This window comes from Musa acuminata, chromosome BXJ2-4, assembly GCF_036884655.1.
Source record: "Musa acuminata AAA Group cultivar baxijiao chromosome BXJ2-4, Cavendish_Baxijiao_AAA, whole genome shotgun sequence".
NCBI lineage: Eukaryota > Viridiplantae > Streptophyta > Magnoliopsida > Zingiberales > Musaceae > Musa > Musa acuminata.
This window is the reverse complement of record NC_088341.1, coordinates 28,584,054-28,603,885: the sequence shown is the minus strand read 5'-3', so window position 1 is coordinate 28,603,885 and position 19,832 is coordinate 28,584,054. Positions and strand designations below refer to the sequence as shown.

At 36.7% G+C, this 19,832-nt stretch overlaps 1 protein-coding gene and 1 pseudogene across 1 annotated transcript; one reads left to right on the top strand and one right to left on the bottom strand.

Moving 5' to 3' along the window:
* The first annotated feature begins 4,481 nt into the window (after positions 1-4,481).
* On the top strand, positions 4,482-6,025 carry LOC135609079 (peroxidase 60-like; annotated as a pseudogene).
* A 7,335-nt stretch (positions 6,026-13,360) lies between these two features.
* On the bottom strand, positions 13,361-16,028 carry LOC135609078 (uncharacterized). Its single transcript, XM_065102168.1, has 2 exons — positions 15,763-16,028; positions 13,361-13,713 (listed from the first exon to the last, which is right to left on the bottom strand). The coding sequence occupies exons 1-2, from the start codon at positions 15,910-15,912 to the stop codon at positions 13,489-13,491; spliced, it is 375 nt and encodes a 124-aa protein (XP_064958240.1). The 5' UTR covers positions 15,913-16,028; the 3' UTR covers positions 13,361-13,488.
* Positions 16,029-19,832: the final 3,804 nt, after the last annotated feature.

Below are 19,832 nucleotides of genomic sequence, written 5' to 3'. Positions count from 1 at the left end.
ATACTCATAAGTTTCTTTGGGGTATCCCACGAACTTGCACCGCTCTGTCCTCGATTTCAACTTATCGAGGTTGTGTCTTTTAACATAGGCAGAGCAGCTCCAAATCTTAATAACCTTAAGATCGAACTTCTTCCCTTTCCATATCTATATGGTGTAGACACTACCAACTTAGTTGGAACTCTATTCAGAATGTAAGCTACGGTCTCTAGGGCATATCCCTAGAATGAGATTGGTAGGTCAGCGAAACTCATCGTTGACCATACTATAACTAATAGCATACGATCTCTCCTTTCAGAGACACTATTGAGCTAAGGTGTATAAGGAGGTGTCCATTGGGATAATATCCCATGGTCATTGAGGAACTGAGTAAACTCTGTACTTAAGTACTCATATCCTCAATCTGATCGAAGAGTCTTGATACTCTTTCCATTCTGGTTCTCCACTTTATTTTTATACTCTCTGAATTTCTTAAAGGCCTCGGACTTGTACTTCATTAAATACGCATATTCATACCTTAAGAAATCATCAGTAAAGGTAATGAAGTAGGAGTAACCACCAATGGCATGAGTTGACATGGGTCCACATACATCACTATGTATGAGTTCCAGCAGCTCAGTGACTATTTCTCCAGTTCCACTAAATGGAGAGTTAGTCAGTTTCCATGAAGGTAAGGCTTGCAAGTTACATATGACTCATAGTCGAATGGATCTAGATATCCATCATTTAGCAACTTTTGAATCCTTCCCTTATGGACGTGACCTAGCCTATAATGCCACAAGTATGCACTGTTCACCTCATCTTATTTCCTCTTGGATACATCTACATTCATGATATGTAGAGTAATGTCTAGCATAAACAAACCTTTATACAATATTCCTCTTGCCAATCTCCTCGATTTTGCTAGAATTTACAACAAATTGTAGATGTGATAAGCAGTACCGGTAACCAATACCAATGTACTATCACAAAAATCTAACAATTGAATATTAATCATGAATGTACCTGAAGCTTCTCCAAGCTTCTATTTCACCCTCTCTGCAAAGTACTCTTTGTAGTTCCTCTTCTAGTGCCCATCTTTGCCATAGTAGAAGCATTGGCCTTTGTACTTTACTTGGTCTTTCTTAGCGACCTTTGCTTTACCTGGTTTGCTCTTGCCCTTTTTAAGAGACTTTTCTGCTTTCCTTTTCTTTTTGGTCTCACTAGTGTAGAGAACTGGCTTCTCTTTCTTAATAGTACTCTCTGCCTCCCTCAACATATTGAGGAGCTCTGGGAGAGTCACCTCAAGCTTATTCATATTAAAATTCATTATGAACTATGAAAAGGAATCTGGTAGGAACTGAAGTACAATGTCCACATACAAGTTATCCTCTATGACCATTCCTAGACCTGTGAGTTTCTCTATCCACTCAATCATCTTTAGGACATGGTTCTGAACTAGTGTCCCCTTAGTCATCCTAGCACGGAAGAGGCTCTTGGATATCTCATATCGTTGAGTCATTCCTGTTCCTTAAACAATTTATGGACATGTATGAGAATGGATCTGGCATCCATCTTTTCATGTTATCTCTGTAATTCAGGAGACATAGAGCCCAACATGTAGCATTGAGCAAGAGTGGAGTCATCAATGTACTTCACGTAGCGAGCAATATCATCCTCGCACGCCCCTTCCTCGGGCATAGGCATCACTATCTCAAGGACGTATGCGATTTTCTCCGCCGTGAGAACAATTCTCAAGTTATGGAGCCAATATGTATAATTTGGACCAGTGAGGCGATTGACATCAAGTATGCTACGCAAGGGATTTGAAACTGATATTTTTTGAAAATAAAGATGCAGTAGAAATGAATAACATGCATATTTTACAAGAAATAAACAATCAAGATATGAACTTCTATCTTAATATGCTCCAACTATTTTACTAGCGAGTCACGCGACACCCTCAGCACGTGAAACAAAAGTCTTCGGCAGACTTCTAGTGGTGATCAGGATCCAATCAGCGTCTTAGTATAACCTCGAGGGACTCGACCAATCACACTGAGCCTAAAAGGTAGGCAACTCTTGTCGATCATAACTCCTTGTGATTCTCGTCCCGTTCGGCCTCTGAATCACCATGGTCTCGAGGGACTCGACCAACCATGACGCTCGGTTAAGTCAACACCATTGTTACAAGATGAGTCTGATTCAATGATATATCTTCGAGGGATTCGACCAAGTATACCATGCCCTCAGGTTACCGGTAACATCTCTATGTCGTAAGTAAGATAACAAATCGTGATATAGGTAAGCCTCGAGGGACTCGACCAACTCAACCTACACCGAAAATCGGTTCCTACGTATAATGATGGAAGGCCACGTGGATCAATCTAATTGCCTCACGTTTACTGACTTAATATTATTGAGAGAAATGTTTCTATGATTTGGTCTCCTAATATGACATGTCACACATATACATATTTAATATATATCTACATCGCATGTATATATATATATATATATATATATATATATATATATATATATATATATATATATATATATATATATATATATATATATATATATATAGTAGGTGTATAAGCAATTACATCAGATGATCATGAACCACAACCTAATGTGATCAGGCTCGAGCCAATAGGCCTAATCACTCACATTAAGATCTATGTGTACAAAGGTGCATCTCCATGCCCTATGATCATTAATCTCTTTCTCATCGGTTCCATTGATATCTCGATGCATCTCTATGCATCGCGATCGTACATCTCGTGGGTCCCGCTATCACATCCATGCTTCCACTGTGCCTTCTCACGTGATTACAATTTAATCATAGGCATACAGACTCGACAATAAATGAGAAATATAATAGAGGCTCTAGACCCCAATAATAATAACCACAAGAATACACATCATACGTCTATGATCATCTGTCCACATATCAAACATCACATGTATAAATTATTATCATATAGGATTACTAGATAATAATAAAAATAATAATCAACTAATCTTTTTAATTAATTAATATTTTCTAAAATTAGGGACATGTAGAGAATATCTGAATTCCTATAGCATTTTCAGAACAAAAGATAGAAACTGAAAATTTTTAAATTTGGAAGGGTAAAATTATCTTTTTGCCAGCAGTCGAGATTATTGTGCTGCTGAATCAATCATGAGTTACCAGAAGACAGCAGCGGAGAACTAAATTGGAAATCCAAAGCCCTTGCAGGCTTACAGCACTGTTGGCGCTTATTATTTGCGTCAGTACCCTCAAACAAACGAAAGCGTGTAATAATTCAGTGTGCACATATATTTAATTAATAGTCTTCTTTAGAAACTGCTTGCATCTTACTTGACAGAATACTGCAATTGCTTCAATTGAACACCATATATATATATACATGTATATTAGTATATTAAACAAAGGACTAGCTACAGTAATTTCTTACAATTATTACCCGATATCTTTCTTGCCCATTAGCTGTCAATGTGGTTGCTGCCAATATATAATCGAATTAATCCGACCCATCATCTCAATCCGACCCAACAACTTTGGTCCCTTCCCTACTTAATCTTATAATATGTCTCTTCCCTACTTAATCTTATAATATGTCTCTTAACACATCATTTCATGTAAGATCTTACAATGACTCTTTGCCACTTACACTATCCTTTGAGTTTTATGGAGCTTTCATCTTCAAATACATCCCTAACATGTATGATCTATATTATATATGAATATCCCACTAGATAATCCAGACTTATCCCTTTGGATACCTATGCAATTGGAGTAACTTTCATTTTCGTATATTTTTATCTAAAAGTTTTAATGAATACTTAATAGCAAATACAACAAGTTCTAAACATTCAAATGACAAAGGGTCTAAGGGTCTAAGACAGTCATTTGTGGTGGCAATAGGTTTCTTGGTGATTGCAAGTCCCCTGCTATTGAGACATGCAGCCAAGTATGTATTTTCATTCTTATTGCAATTTATGGACAATTCCAATAGTTAAAAAAGATATTGCATAGTTGATGAAATGAATTTTTTGACATGTTTCTGCTAATATCTTTGGCTAAATTCCATCCGGGTTGGTAACTAAATAAATAATGGGAAGACTTTTTTGGTCAATCGATCATGCTATATATAGTTTAATGTTCTTCTTTTCCTCTTGTTTTTATTGTTCAACAGACAAACAAGGAAACTGAAACTAAGCCCTAATCCGACCAGTTGAGCATTTGATTTTAATGATTTGACTTTGTACTTTCAGGATGTAGGAAGATTAATTGACATAAAATAATTGCTTAAACTCAAATGAGAAGAAGAAAATAATGTACTTTTTGCCAAACCTAGTGGAGTTGCAAGCATTTGTGGGATGGCACTGCCATCTTATTTGATGGCACGTCCACGAGAGAGCCATTGCACGTCTCTCTTACTATTTAAACGACGCCATGCATCATCATACAAGCAGCTTTCTCCTATATAACAGGCAGCGACGTGCCCCAGCTCGATCAAAAAAGATGGCCGCAGCGCTCGCTGTCGCCACCGTCGCGCTACTGTGCCTCACCGTCGTCCCCAGCCACGCCGCGCTGCAGGTCGGCTTCTACAGTGGAAAGTGCAACGGCACCGACGTCGAGGCCACCATCAAAAGCATCGTCGCCGCCCGTTTCGCTCGGGACCGCTCCATCGTCCCCGCCCTCCTCCGCCTGCAGTTCCATGACTGCTTCGTCAGGGTACGCGCTGAATGAACCGATGCATGTGTACAGCATCAGAGACATTTACTGGGGTGTGTTCGTGTGTGTGTGTGTATAAAGGGATGCGACGCATCGATACTGTTGGATGGGAGTGGAACCGAGAAGACGGCACGCCCCAACCTAAGCGTGAGAGGGTACGACCTCATCGACCAGGCCAAGGCAGCACTGGAAAGCAAATGCGCCGGCGTTGTTTCCTGCGCTGATATCATCGTCGTCGCAACGAGGGATGCTGTCGTGCTGGTACGTGCGGTGCATGCATGCGTGGGGTTTACTTACTGTATGCTTCGTCCGTCGTCGTCTGTTCTCACCGGAGATCGATGTTTCAGGGAGGTGGGACGCAGTATACGTATGCGGTTCAGACAGGGAGGAGGGATGGCAACATCTCGCTTGCGTCTGATGCCACCAGAAATCTGCCTGGGGATTCCTTCTCGGCCTCCCAAGCGATTGCGGCGTTCCGGGCGAAAGGGCTCAGCGCTTCGGACATGGTGGTACTTCTAGGTAACTTCGTCTTCCACAGTGTCATGATGAATCAAGATGAGTGTTGGTCAGCTTCTGTGGCAATCAAGAGATGGATATTTTATGCTTAAGCGTCTCCGTTGTTGATCTGCAGGAGGACATATACCGTTGGGCTCACGCACTGCTCTTTCATCCTTAATCGTCTCTACAACTACAATGGGTCGGGGAAACCAGACCCGGCCATGGATCCCGCGTTTGTGGCCATGCTGAAGTCGAGGTGCCCGCAGACGTCGACGGTTGACAACACTGTCCTCCTCGACCACGGCACTCCCACCATCGTGGACAACAGCTACTACAAGCAGCTCCTGGCGAGAAGGGGCGTGCTCAAAGTGGATCAGAACATAGCGTCGGACGCGGCGACCAACGCCACGGTGAGGGCGCTGGCCGGCGGCAGCTCGAGCTTCCCAGCGCTGTTCGGGGGTGCCATGGTGAGGATGGGCGGCATCCAGGTGCTCACTGGGACGCAAGGCCAGATCCGGAAGTCGTGCAGGGTCGTCAAGAAATGAGGCTGAAGCCTCCGGTCGCTGATGTCGTCTCCTTTGGTTTGGGAGTTCCTTTTGTCATTTGAACTTTGGTTGGTTTCTGTGTTTGTTTGTTTGTTGGGATAAATAAATAATTAACAGAGTTTCTTCTTAATATATTAATCCTTTCAAGGTTTTTTTTTTTATAAATAACATACTTAACCTCATAAATTTTGACATAACTTTTAATATTTTTTTATTTTTTTTATTTTAGTATGTTTTTATAAATAACATACTTAACCTCATAAATTTTGACATAAATTTTATTTTATAAACACTCTTACACTATTTATCTAATCTTAAAGAGTTAATCTAGAGACAACCTCATATAGGTCTTCAAGAATTTGTAAAAGAAAAAATTGATTAGTATATAAAAACGAACGAAGGAATAAATCCTAACATCTTGCAAAATGAACTTTATATGCAAACTAAGGATCTATAAAAGAGAAAGTTAATTAATACATAAAAATAATTTATAAAAGAGAAAGTCAATTAATTCATGAAAATAAATAAAGAATAAATCCCAACATCTCACAAATGCTCATAATTACCCCAAAGTCTTATTTGTGCCACGGAAGAATTTTAAGAATGTTGTGCATAGTCCGATGATGATCGATTATTATTATGTAGCTTCGTAAATTATTTTTCTTATGGATTTCAAGTAAAAACATAGACCTATACGAACAAAAACAAATGACGAATGATATGTTAACGAAGGTATTGCGGATGCATACTAATCATCCGTGATGGACTGTCATACTCAATCCGGATATAACTATGGATAACAAGCACCTAAAATGGCTCAAAAGTTTTCAAGTAATGTTTAAGCTTCCCAAAAACGAATCATGAAAGGATACAGCACGAGTACATGACAAGATAATAAAAAGATCCAATGACATTATTTTTTGTTCCTTTCCCTTTTCGTTTGTGGATTTGTGTAACACGATGAGATGATTCAACTGAGAGTGTCAATTGAGTAGACCAGATCATTTCAATGTCTTGACCCTTTCATCTACAAAGCACTTCAAAATGTCAAATTTTCTTCACAATTTTCTCAAGAATGAACAGAATGACAGTTCCATGCCTAGCTTGCAAAAATAATTCCCTTTGACAACTTGTGAAGCAAAGCAAAGACTAGCTCAATCCCTTCGGTGGACTTTGGAGAGAGAATACTCTTTCACTTGGATCAGAAACAGATGCCATATCTGAAGAAGTTCCTACGGCATCGATTCTAGAATCACCATTGCTCTTGCTCTCTTCTGAGGTTTCTCGATGGGGGTTCTCCGCTAAAGGAGCACTTGTATTGTCTACACTAAGTTTTTTGTATATTGCTAGAGCCTGAGATATCATAGAAGGGTTTCCAACAGCGCTAGGAAGTAGGAGAGTAGAAAAATAAAAAGAGAGGAGAAAAATAAAAATAAATATAAGAAAAAAAGATCTTGCACATATGAGACTATTTAACAATTACACGATGATTTCTTACCTCCTTTGCTATGCAACCAAATGCTTTAATATATTGCTCAGAAATTCTGAGACTTGCTGCCAGAAGAAAAACGAAGGAACAAACTTCTAAAACTCAGACATGTATCCATTCTCAAGATGTTAAGCCAAAAACTGATGCAACATACATATCTATCTTCTAAATAATGTTCTCGTCATGATGCGAGTGATGCTTTACGCTTTTGTGAAAGACAAGTTCTACCATGATAAGCACATATAAACATAGAGGAGAAGGAAGTAGGAATTGGTCTATCATGATAAGCATATATAAACATAGAGAAGAAGGAAGTAGAAAGTGATAGAAGATAAGATTTTCCTAACTATATAAGGAAATCTCTCTATTTTGTTGAGGAAAATCCTCTATTCTTTTGAGGGAACTTCAGTAATTATTCTTATCTTCTATTATCTTCATCATAAAGAATCAGAAAGAGATCTTGCCCCAGTGCCTCGCTTTCATTGCATGTGACAATATCTTGAGGTCGTCAGCAGTCGCTCGTGATCTAGTAAGGATAGTTTCAGCTTCTCTTGATAAATGAAAAAGATCAAAGGAGTAGAGAAGATTTTAGAAACTTTTAACACATTTTACGCTTCATATTCAAAACAGGAGTGATGTTTTTCGCAGCTCCCAAGACATGTTAGATTATCAATGTCCCATGAGGGGACACTAGTGGCGTTACCTTTCTTCGATTGCTTAAGTGATACTTCATTTAATAGTCAGACTAAAACAATATATGAACTTAATATGAAATGGAGGCTTCAATCATGGTGATCTATTACTGATTAGTAAGGCTGGCCAAACTAACAGTAGCAACCATTAGCGGAGATAGACTAGTGCCTAGGTAGCGCCAATCCAGTACAACAGGTGTTACAAGTGGGGACACCCTAAACGGAATCATGTACGAACCCTAATAGATGAGTCTAGCTGATTACTATGAAAGCTCAAAATGGACTAAAATCAAGAAATATAACATCAGTGATAGTATTTTTTTTAATTTTTTAGATAATTTCAGGTTAAGTAAATGAGGAGTTGTGGTAGTTTTTAGATAGATTTTTATAAATTAGTGTATTTTTGTTCATCTTTGAGTGTAACAAAGTTCTTTTCCACTAAACTATATCAAACTTTCACAACTCTACTTATACACCAATGCAACATCAAATGAAGGTAGGTCTTTTTTTTATTTTTTTAGATGATTATAGGATAATTAATTATGAAATTTTAGTATTTTTGGATATATTCTATAAAGGAGAATATTTTAATTTATTTTTGAGTTTGATAGGATCAATCTTCCACCAACTTGTACATTACCACTAAAATTTCAGTATAAAATCAATGATAGTATTTTTTATTTTTATATAATTTTAAGATAGGTTCTATGAATGAGTATATTTTTATAAAGGATTAAAGTCCATTTTAGTTGCTATGATTTTGTCCATAGACATCTTTATAATTTACTTGTATCTAAAATAATTTATGTATTTTAAAAAACATAGCATATAGGCTATTTTCATCAAGTCCAAGTTAACAAATGTTAGAGTTTATTTACCTGGTATGCTGACTCACAATAAATCATTAATATAATGACATATGTAATTTAATTTTTTTTAAAAAAGATAATATTTGGATTTGAAAACGTGGACCGATTTGTCACGGACTTAGCTAGAATTGCCTAAGTCATGAGGTACCCTTGCGACAAAGACATGAACTTAGCTTGTGTTGCCTAAGTCCCGCCTTGCCCTTGCGATATGTGTCCACAAAGATCAGCCAACTTGCAACCTCTCGGAGGTCCCAAAGGACCTATAAAAGAAAAAGTTGATTAGTTCAAAGAATGAGCGATGGACAAGTCCCGAGGTCTCATGAAAAGAGGAAGCTTTACAAGTAATTCAGCGAGTACCTTATGTGCATAAGAGAAAAGAGGGAGAGGAGAAAAACAAAGACTTTAGAAGGTTGAACGAATAGCTACAAGTCCACAAATAACTACTCATTGGGTGTCGAGCGTGACAACAAGTTCCCGTCAAGGTAACATGCGAACTTGCGAAAGATTGTTCAATGTCTGACACTATACCGAAGCCCCATCCCCCATGGTGCCACCCAGGTGGTTCCAGGGTCTTGAGATGGCTGATGTTTCACATGTAGTAGTGGGCTACAGAAAACAACTCGTGGCATGCGAAAACGGGGCCGTTTTGGGTTGTTTTGCTCGATTCAATGAACGGTCACATTGTAGCGCTGTAACTTATTTGAACTTATATTTTTACAAGCAAAAGAACATAAAACCAAGCCAAAATATGCTGCCAAGTAGTTGTACATGTAAACATAAGTGACGAACACTTCATTGAATGGAGTTATTGCGGGTGCGCGATGACCGTTCATGACATTCTCCCCCACTTAAACTGTCGATGCCCTCATCGACGCTTGTTAGTAGTTGTTGATGATTGTCTCTTCATGTCGTAGGGCATCTTCGGACTCCTAACTGGCTTCAGTTACGGGAAGCTTTCGCTACTTCACCAACTACTTAATCTACTCAACTCCAATAGATAGCTTTACCTTGCGATCCGCTAAAATGGTTTCTACTTGCTTCTCGTAGGAGGCTCTGGTGGGGTTTAGTTGAGTCAGAACACTTTGAGAAGCATCTTGCGGATCCGAGTGGTAGGCTTTCAAATTGCTGGCATGAAAAATATTGTGAATTTTGAGCTATGCCAGCAGCTACAACTTGTAAGAGACGTTGCCTACCCTGCTGACAATTGAGAAGGGCCCTTCATACTTGTGTACCAATCTTTTGTGCACTTTATTCCTAAAGAATTTGAGTGATGCTGGTTAGAGTTTTACTAACACCAAATCGCCGACCTTGAACTCTTGCGATTGCCTTCCCAAGTTTGCCCACTTCTTCATCCTTTTGGTCGCCTTCTCCAAGTAAGCCCACACAATATCTGCATTTCAGTGCTACCCCTTTGCGAAGTGGTAGGCTGACAGACTACTCCTAGTATACACGATTATCATGGTGTGAGGAGTTGACGGTTGTTGTCATGTAATGATGTCGAAGGGGCTCTTGTTGGATGCAGAGCTCCGCTCTACAAGTTGCAAAAGAATTAGGATATGTCCAACATCTTTACCTAATCTCGTTGGTTGGCACTCACGTAGTGTCAAAGATATTGCTCCAGGAGCGAGTTTATCCTTTTGATTTGGCCACCGTTTAGGGGTGGAGGCTTGTAAAGAAGTATAACTTAGACCCCAACAATTTGAATAGCTTAATCTAGAATCGTCCCAAGAACTAACCATCTCGATCACTAATGATATTGTACGTACTCCCCAATATTTTATCACATTCTTCATCATCAGCTTATCCGCCGCCTCTGCTGAACAGTGTAGGGGTGCAGTAATAAAAGTTGTATACTTTGAAAATCGATCGACCACCACGAGTATCGATCTGAGTCCCCCTACTATCGGTAAGCTTGATATGAAATCAAAGGAAATGCTCTCCTACGGTCTTTCTGGTACGGGCAACAGCTCCAAAAGTCCCACCAGCTTCCACTACTCCATCTTGTCTTGTTAGCAAGTGAGGCACGTTGGAACATATTCCTCTACATTAGTCCCAATTTTCGGCTAGTAGAAGGTCCTCTTCACGAGAGCCAAGGTTCTGTGAATACCCGAATGTCCAGCCCAAAGGGAATTGTGATAATTTCTTAAGAGCTCACGTCTTAAATTGTCCACTCGAGGGACATAAACACTATTCCCTTTTGTGTAAACGAGTCCCTCCTGGACCCAAAATCATCGTGTCTTATCTTCTTTGATGAGCTGCATCAGGATAATTGCTTGGGGATCACCATTCAGTCTATCCCTGATCCTGAAAAAAAGTTAGAGTGCAACTGACTTACTTGGCCTCTGCCCTCCAATTATACGTCATTCACACGCTCTACTTTCTGACTCAATGCATCGGTCACGACATTTGCCTTTCCAAACTTGTATTTTATTGCCATATGAAATTCAGTCACGAAGTCTTGCCATTGTGCTTGCTTGAGAAAGAGTTCCTTTTAGATTAGCAGGACTTCACTGTCCAATTGATGAAACAATAAAAATTGAAATTAGAATGAGAGTTGATTGAGGTCAAAGTTTAGTCTAAACCATAGTAGGAATTAGTGCTCAAGATTGTAATTTGGGTCAAACTATAAATTTGATCGAGGTCAAAATTAAAGTCATCTCAAAATCAGATTTGGGGCAAGATTTAGTCAGAATTGACTTTGATCATTCAAATTTGCTTGACCAGAAACATTAAAAAGAAATTACAGTACCACTATAATAAAAAAATAATACAATATAAATGGTTTGAGTTTCTAAAAATATAATAAATATTAATATATCTAGTATTCAATCAAAATTTTATAATTGTGATCATATATAATACAATATAAATGGTTTGATCAAAATTTTATAGTTGTGATTAAAATTAATATAATAGTTGTGATCATATATAACGTAAACATATCTCATATAAAAAAAATCTAATATTTTTATGATATAAGTTATTTTGATTTAAAAATATCATTCTAATATTAATTGTAAATGTAAAAATATTATCATGTAAAATAACATAATATTAATATTAAAATCAAATATCATTGATCATAGATTAAACTTACGTACATGATGTCATGATAAAATACCTTTGTCTGATTTGTAGAAAACAACAATAGTATAATTATTAGAACATAAGAGAATAGATCTCTAGATCTATTCACATAATAGGAGGTCCCGTCAATATATATACTTCTAGAAAAAAAATTTAGGATAGTTCATTCTATCAATATTCTCATATAAGGAATCCTAATATAAGTGATATTTATTTCGATCGATAATATTAAATAAAATTTAATTAAAATTTTAATATATATTAATCACTGTTAAATGGAATCACATAATCTAACTTTTGCTATCTAATGAGTAACTCTTAATGTTAGAATTGATCATTAATTTGCATCACATAATTAAGACTAAGCTGACTTCCTAAATTTATTTTGTGTTAAGAATTGCAGCTTCGATGAGACAGTTGCTTCAAGATGACTCCCTCAATATGAATCGAACATAAAATTTTGGATCTCCAACTATAGCTTAGGAACTCCAATTTATAGGATAGTGAGGTGAATATTCTTGTAATAGCAAATAATCTTCTGGTGGGTCTAAATTGAGTGGACAATGTGTCAAATCTTAATTGATCTAAAATTCGATGTATTAAATACCATCCTCTTCGATGATTTTAATCTTCGATGTATTAAATAATCTTCGCTGATTGATGCCACAATTGGCTGCAATGTCCAAGTATTATTGCAACAATGAATCTAATCATGCTTCCAATTATTTGATGACATTAGACAAACATGCCATAAATGTATTATTATAAGAAACATACTGACAAGTTATATGAGCATGTGGCCATATTAGTGGGGTCGCCATACTATCATAATTTTTGTCACAAAAAAAAAAAAACGAATATTGATGAGTTTGAGTGTTAGGTTAACATATATCAAATTAAACATAAATTTAATTAAAAAATTTTAAATTTTTAGTATATGTAACTTAACTTTTTCAATCGTTAATAATATGGACTATATCTATTCCTTAGAGTCTATATCTTTTCCAATCCTATAAGGCAGTTCACTCATTTACGTCTAATTATTATTATGTGACTCATTTTCATTCAGTAAAATCTTAGCTTGATCAGCTCAATATTTTATTTTATTTTTTGACCTAATTAGATCAAATTTTTCTTCACTTATTCTAATACTTACTATCAGAGTTAGAGTTAATAGGTCAAACACTAATTCAATCTAAAAGCTTCAATTTCTAAGTTATGCTCGAAACTTAGTATTTGTAATATGATACTTTTAATCCTTAATTATATATAAAAATTAATTTGCCACTTGTGGAGGATGATCTTAACATGCCATCATCATAATAGCAACAATAAGAGGACTTGTAAAGCTTGTAAGGATATTTTGAGACAAAAAAATGGTGTGGAATATTTAGTCTTTCATGTTGTATTGACTGAGCAAGAAAAGTTTGTAGATTCAGCAAACAACCACCACATACCAAAATCTTTTATCACGCATTGATGCCATGGCGTGCATAGAGATGATTAGAGTCTGAGAATGTATTTAGAACTGCTAGCAAACAGAAACTGTAGCCAAGCACAGGATGTAAGCGATTTATATTGCTCATGTAGCCTTTGCAGGATACTTTATAGCGTTCTTGACAATCTTCTTGAGGGCTGCTTCTCCGAGGTCGACGCCACAGATGTCGGATAGTCTTATTAGGTACAACAGCACATCTGAAAGCTCCTCCCCAAGATGCTCCTTGTCAGACTCCTCCCAATTAGGTAGCCCCTTTGCCACTTCTCCCCTCCACATAAATATTTCTGCTAGCTCCCCCACCTCACCAACCTATTCAAGAGAGAGAGAGAGATATGAGTTTGGTTTCTGATGATCAAAGTTTCCTGTGCTTTTATGTGCAGCACAACTGAAAGATAAGTAGAAGAGAACAGCATGGTTTCCATCCACCAACTTAATCACATGAGTAAAGAATGGCATATTCAGCAATTGACTCTTCTGAACTGGGTTGTAGTAAAAGATGTGAAGGAGAAACCTGCCCCTAAAAGATCTGCTAGATTCTGCTTTTTGATGATGTTCTTCAAAAAAGACATTAACTTTACCTGGAGGACTTATTCTGGCAAAGACAAGAATAATTTTTCGGATAGTTGTTCTTCTTCCTATGGATGTGTTCCTTTTCTCCTTTTAATCTTGTTGGCCAAAAACTCATGATCCTATAAGCACAGTCATGCTAATGTCAAATAGAACAAGTTCTTTTGAACTGAATTGATAAATTAAATAAATATGGTGTTATTGTTCACTACCACAAAAGAAAGGTGCAGGTCTATAATGGATGCTGAAGTTCCACTAGATTACTATTTTATCTTTTTCAGGATGCTTTCTTGCTATTGCTGCTAGAAAGCTCTTGACAGAGCCACCCAAGTCACCATCATGAAAAGAACCTGATGCCAGATCAAAACATTGTTAGAAGCACTGCACTGTCATGAAAATTCATTTAGTGGCATCAGAATCAGGACACTTTGACCAATGTTTGCATGGCCTTCTCTTGCTCAGTTAAGGAAACCAATAAAGGGGCATAGAGTCTAGACTCAGGTAGGTCTTGACTGCCTCTCATTCATGATGGATTGACACAAGATAAGTACACCACTTTATGTTGTGATATGGACTGTTCTTCACAGGGTATAAATAGGAACATTAAAGAAGAAGCCTTCTTTGAAATCTAAATATAATATTTACACAAATCTGTGGTCACAATCAAAACTGGACATGAGGAATAGGGTCATTAACTTTGCTTTTTCTCCAGAATTAGGTCAAAACTGGGTAGATTGGATCTTTTATTCCATGTATTCCATGGGCCATGAGAAATAATAAAAGCATTTGTTCATGTACATATTCCACTGCACTTCTAAAATCCCACACTATTCTTCTCTTGTTCTATGGGTCCATGAGAAAAGCAATGGATTCAATTTAACCAAGAATTTCTCCTATAGACTCTAGCATGCCTTTTAGATATTATGATTTTACTGTAAGAAATGATGAGGTTGACAATCCAAGGTTCACTGCTGATCAATTTGAGAATATGAAAATTGCATAGTGATTGGGAATATTTTTGAAGGAAAATTGTGTTGACAATTAATCAGAGGTTATTGCAAAAGTTTCTGTTGGAATCAGAATTTCAAGATTTACAAAACTAGATTAATCAATAATTTTTTTCTTATTGAATATCCATCCATAGGAGATTGAGATGGTAAGAACATGAAATACTTCATTAAATTTCTGTTTCTCACTGTTTCCTGGTTAAGCACTCCATTCACTTTTTCTAATTCGATATCATCACGTTCTTTAGATGAATCACCACTATTCTTCAACTGCATAAATTAAAACTTGTAGAATTTTCCACATCCATACTTCAAAATTCTAAAGCACAGTATGACTAAAATAAAGAAGCGGATCATTTCTATAAGATTAATTCAAAAATAGGGAGTTTAGAAAATTTTCAATAGATAAAAAAAATTTTACGAAGAATTAAAAGGATCTTTTGATGACTGAATAATTGAGGTGTGCTGTTACAGAGTAAATTCTTCCAAAAAAAAACCGAAAAGGGGAAAGAAAATGAAACAGCCTTCTTCAATATTTCCAATAAACGCACACTCACCAATCTACTATGAAAGAATTGCATTGGCTTATGTGCATACAAATGTTCTTGGAATTTTACTTTCTGGAAATCACATCTTCCAACTTTCATTTTAAACATCCACCAAGTTTAATATTAACCTTGATTAAAAGAAAATAAAATAAAAATAAAATCTCAGAAGGTATGCAAACAAACACAGACACGCATATATGAATGACAATGAGCAAAGAGGAACAAGAAAATAATACCACGGCAAGCAGCAGATTTCTAGGGCTGTGGAACTGCATCCAGTCCCTTTCCAGGGCAAACTCCTCAAGCTTCCTGGATAGCTCTTTGAGGCTCACATCAGTCACCTTTGCCACTTCCTTCTCTATTGCTTCCTGCTTGTCTCCTTCCATAACTTTCTCAACTGAGAGTGGAGGAGATGGAGGAGTCGGGTCGGTCGTATTGCTTTAACAATGTGGACAAGGAATTTGCATAAAACAAGCATATATACAAATCAGAAAGACCCCATCAATGTTTGGGAAGAAATGGCAACGATTTGGCGGACTGGGGTGCTGTATGTGGACATGGGGGAAGGATACTGTGAACGATTGAGAATCCACCATTACCACTACGCAAAATGGACACCGCTCATTGCCCAAACTGACGCTTGGAATATCATGTGAGATGTGGGCTACGCCATGAGAGATATATGTGCAATGGGTGAATCAGGGGAGGTGTATCATTGTTGCCTTTTTGTTTGCCTTTTGTACGAAGCCATATGAGCTTCTCTTCTTCGAGTTCAAATCATACGACAATGATTACTGTCTGTGTGTGTAAATGCCCAAATGCATGCACCCTTCGATAAAGATAGATAGCAAACACTTTGAAGATGTTGCTCTTGGGAACCCATGTCACAAGTTTGGATGACCATTGTGAAGATATATAGCATTAAAAGACCAACTGTTTGATAACACTAGGCCTGTGCTCTTAGTCCATGAAGCAACTGAAAGCAACATACCATCTCCATTGTCAATACAATACAATCTTATAGCATTCATTAGCATGATGTAAAACTAAATTTAACTTATAAAGATTCGATTAATATATTACTATCGATTTTATTTTAATTATTTTGATCAATGATTTGAGCCGATCCAATTTGATAAACCAATTAGTCTATTAATTGAACATGACCTACTAATTGAACATGACGAGAGATTCAAATAGAAAATGACTATTCATAGATGAAATCAAAACTGTTACCGTATTATGACGAGTATGTAAAGTCCAAATAAATTATAACACTTAGATTAATCATCCCACGTAAAGATAGATAAAACTAAAATTAACTTATAAGAGTTTGATAAGTTTATTATTATTATTAATTTTAACTATTTTGATTAATGATTTAAGATTTCTTTTACTATGATTGAAGAGATAAATTCACCTAATAGATTCTCACAACCAACCCCTTCCCAAAGCAGGAATACAACTTATCTCAGAAGGGTCAAACAAAAGTTGGTAGGAGGTTAAAGGTATCAAATATAACCAAGGATCATAGAACACAAACAAAAGTTCGACTCCAAACAAACTTAGAGCGAAAAAAAAGCTTTCAAAAAAAGTCTTTTGCTCTAACTATAGTTGACAAATACAGACTCATCCCACAAACCAATAGAACTATATTTGCCCTCACCACACAAGCCCGTAAGCAATCTGAATAACCACTCAAATACTGCATAACCCTCTTGCCCTGCAATACAATCTTCATCAAGTGGAGGTCTTTAATTCCCAAAGACCCCCTGTTTCTTAGGCAAAGTCATCATCTCCCAAGCAACTAAAAGAAGACCAAAGAAATTTTTTAATACATTGTACAATAATGTTCAGAGAATAAGAAAGCAACAAAGTGAAACTCAAGGAGGGGAATCATATTTATGCCTGAATTAATCAAGACCATCCTACTGCCTAAGATAGAAGAGAGCCCTATCATTGTCCTAATCTATCAACATCTGATTGTACAAGGGCATTGACATTAGCTTTAGAAATCCTCCTAGGAGCAATCAAAGTACCCAAATATTTGAAAGGGAATTTACCTTGGTTAATTAAAAAATCTCATAAATACCCCTCTCAGTCTCTCTACTCACCCCTCTAGGATAAAAGACCTTAGACTTGGATATATTAACTCTAAAATTGGTCGTAGCCTCGTACAACTGAAAAATCTATTTGATAGTTTGACAAAATCTTTTGTTAGCTCAAAAACAAAAAAAAAATAGATATTATCTCCATTCATCAAATGATAGATTTCACAACTACTTTTAAAGGAGAGAAGAGTGATCATGCTTCTAGAATATTTAAGAAAAAATGATAAAAACTAGAACAAGTATAAATAGGGGGAGATGGGGCTCCCTTGCTTGATACCCTATATAAGAAGGCTAACCATTAACGAGAGGTGTGAAAATATATATTTTAATCTAGGAAATAAAGTTTTTAAAAAATCAACCAAATTCAAAATAAAAATAGTAAAATTCCACTGAGTCATCATAAATGTTTTTACCCTTAGAATTAACCATAAAATGGGAAATATCTTGAGCAATCAAAATATTATCATAGATATATTTTCTTGGAATAAACATAGACTGTTCACGTGAAATGAAGGAGTCCAAAAGAGGCTTCATACAATTAGCCACCACCTTAGATAGGATTCGATAATTAACATTATAAAGAGAAATTATATGAAAATCTTAAACCACCTAAGGACTTTTAATTTTAAAAATAAAAATAATAAATTTCTTACTCCACTCAACCGACAAATAAGATTAATAAAACAAAGATTGAAATATGATGTGTCACATTCTTACTGACTTAATATTATCGAGAGAGAAGATTTTGATTTGGTCTCCTAATATGACGCATCACACACATACATATTTAATATATATCTATATCGCATGCAAATATATATACATATATAGTAGGCGTACAAGCAATCATACATCACATAAGCAATCACACTAGATGATTATGGACCATAGCATAATGTGATCAGGCCTGAGCTAGTTGGCATAATCACTTACATCAAGATCTATGTGTGTAACGGTGCATCTACATATCTTGTGATCGTTCATCTCGTCCTCGTTGATTCTGTCGGCATCTCGATGCATCTTCATGTGTCATGATCGTCCGTCATAGTCTCGTGGGTCCCGCTATCACTTTCACGTTCCTACTACGCCTTCTCGGATGATTATAACTTAATCATAGGTACATAGGCCTAACAATAAACGAGAATAAAATTGGAGGCTCGTAGGCCCCAATAATAATAATTACATCACATGTTTATACACATCACACGGTCCATGATCATCTGTCCACATCATACATCACATATACATATCATAATATAAGATTACTAGATTAATAAAATAATTAATTAAATCTTTTAATTAACTAGTATTTTTCTGAAATTAGAGATATACAAGAAATTTTCTAAATTATGAGGGGTATTTTTATAATTTGGATAGAAAAGACAGAAGTTAGAATTTTCAAAATTTCGAGGGGCAAATCTATCATTTTCATAAAAATCCTAATCCTCTCCTTCCTACTATGTTGCGGTCATCGCCACCTTACCGGTGGCGACCTTCTACCCGCGGGCGCGCCCTTGCCCATGGGCAGCGCCGCCCTTGCGAGTGCAGCACTTGTAAGAAACGCTGCCCCCACGACTGCTTATGCTCGTGGGCACCTCTGCCCATGGGGGAAGCACCCGCAAGCATCGTTGCCCCCGCGTCTACCTACCTATAACCCACATGCTGCGGGCCGCAGGTGGCCAGGCCTCGACCAAGGTTGCAAGCAGTCATGGGCTAATCTATGAGGGTAGCAATAGTTGCTGCCCTCTCTCGCCTTTTGCGTCAATAATTTTGACGTCAAAAGTATTTCTAAAACATAATACACGTAATTCAAAACTAATCTTTCGTACGAAGAACCTACATTTGATACCATTATAAGGAAATCTAAGGGTGACATCACATAAGTAGTGGAAGAATCATTCAATCTAGGTGTCAAAATAAAGATCTTTGAGTCTACTTTCAAATGGATTAGGTTTTGCCCAAATTAGAGTTTGGTGCTAAACGTTAAGTCCAAAAAAATACATAGAGGTCAAATTACCGAAAAATTATAGATTCGTGGCTTTGTATCAAAACGAAAGAAATGTCTAGTGCTAAGCTGAAATCTTTCAAATTATGTAAAATTAAAATAAAAACATAGATTAGGATTACTGTGTGATGGGGTTAGAACACTTGTCTTAGAAAAGTTTGATTTCCAAATGTGGAGAATTGATGCAAAA

Coding starts and splice junctions, on each gene's coding strand:
- LOC135609078 (XM_065102168.1), bottom strand. CDS start 15,912: ATGGAAGGAGACAAGCAGGAAGCAATAGAGAAGGAAGTGGCAAAGGTG. Junction 13,714..15,762: donor GAAATCTGCTGCTTGCCGTG/GTATTATTTTCT, acceptor TCTCTTGAATAG/GTTGGTGAGGTGGGGGAGCT.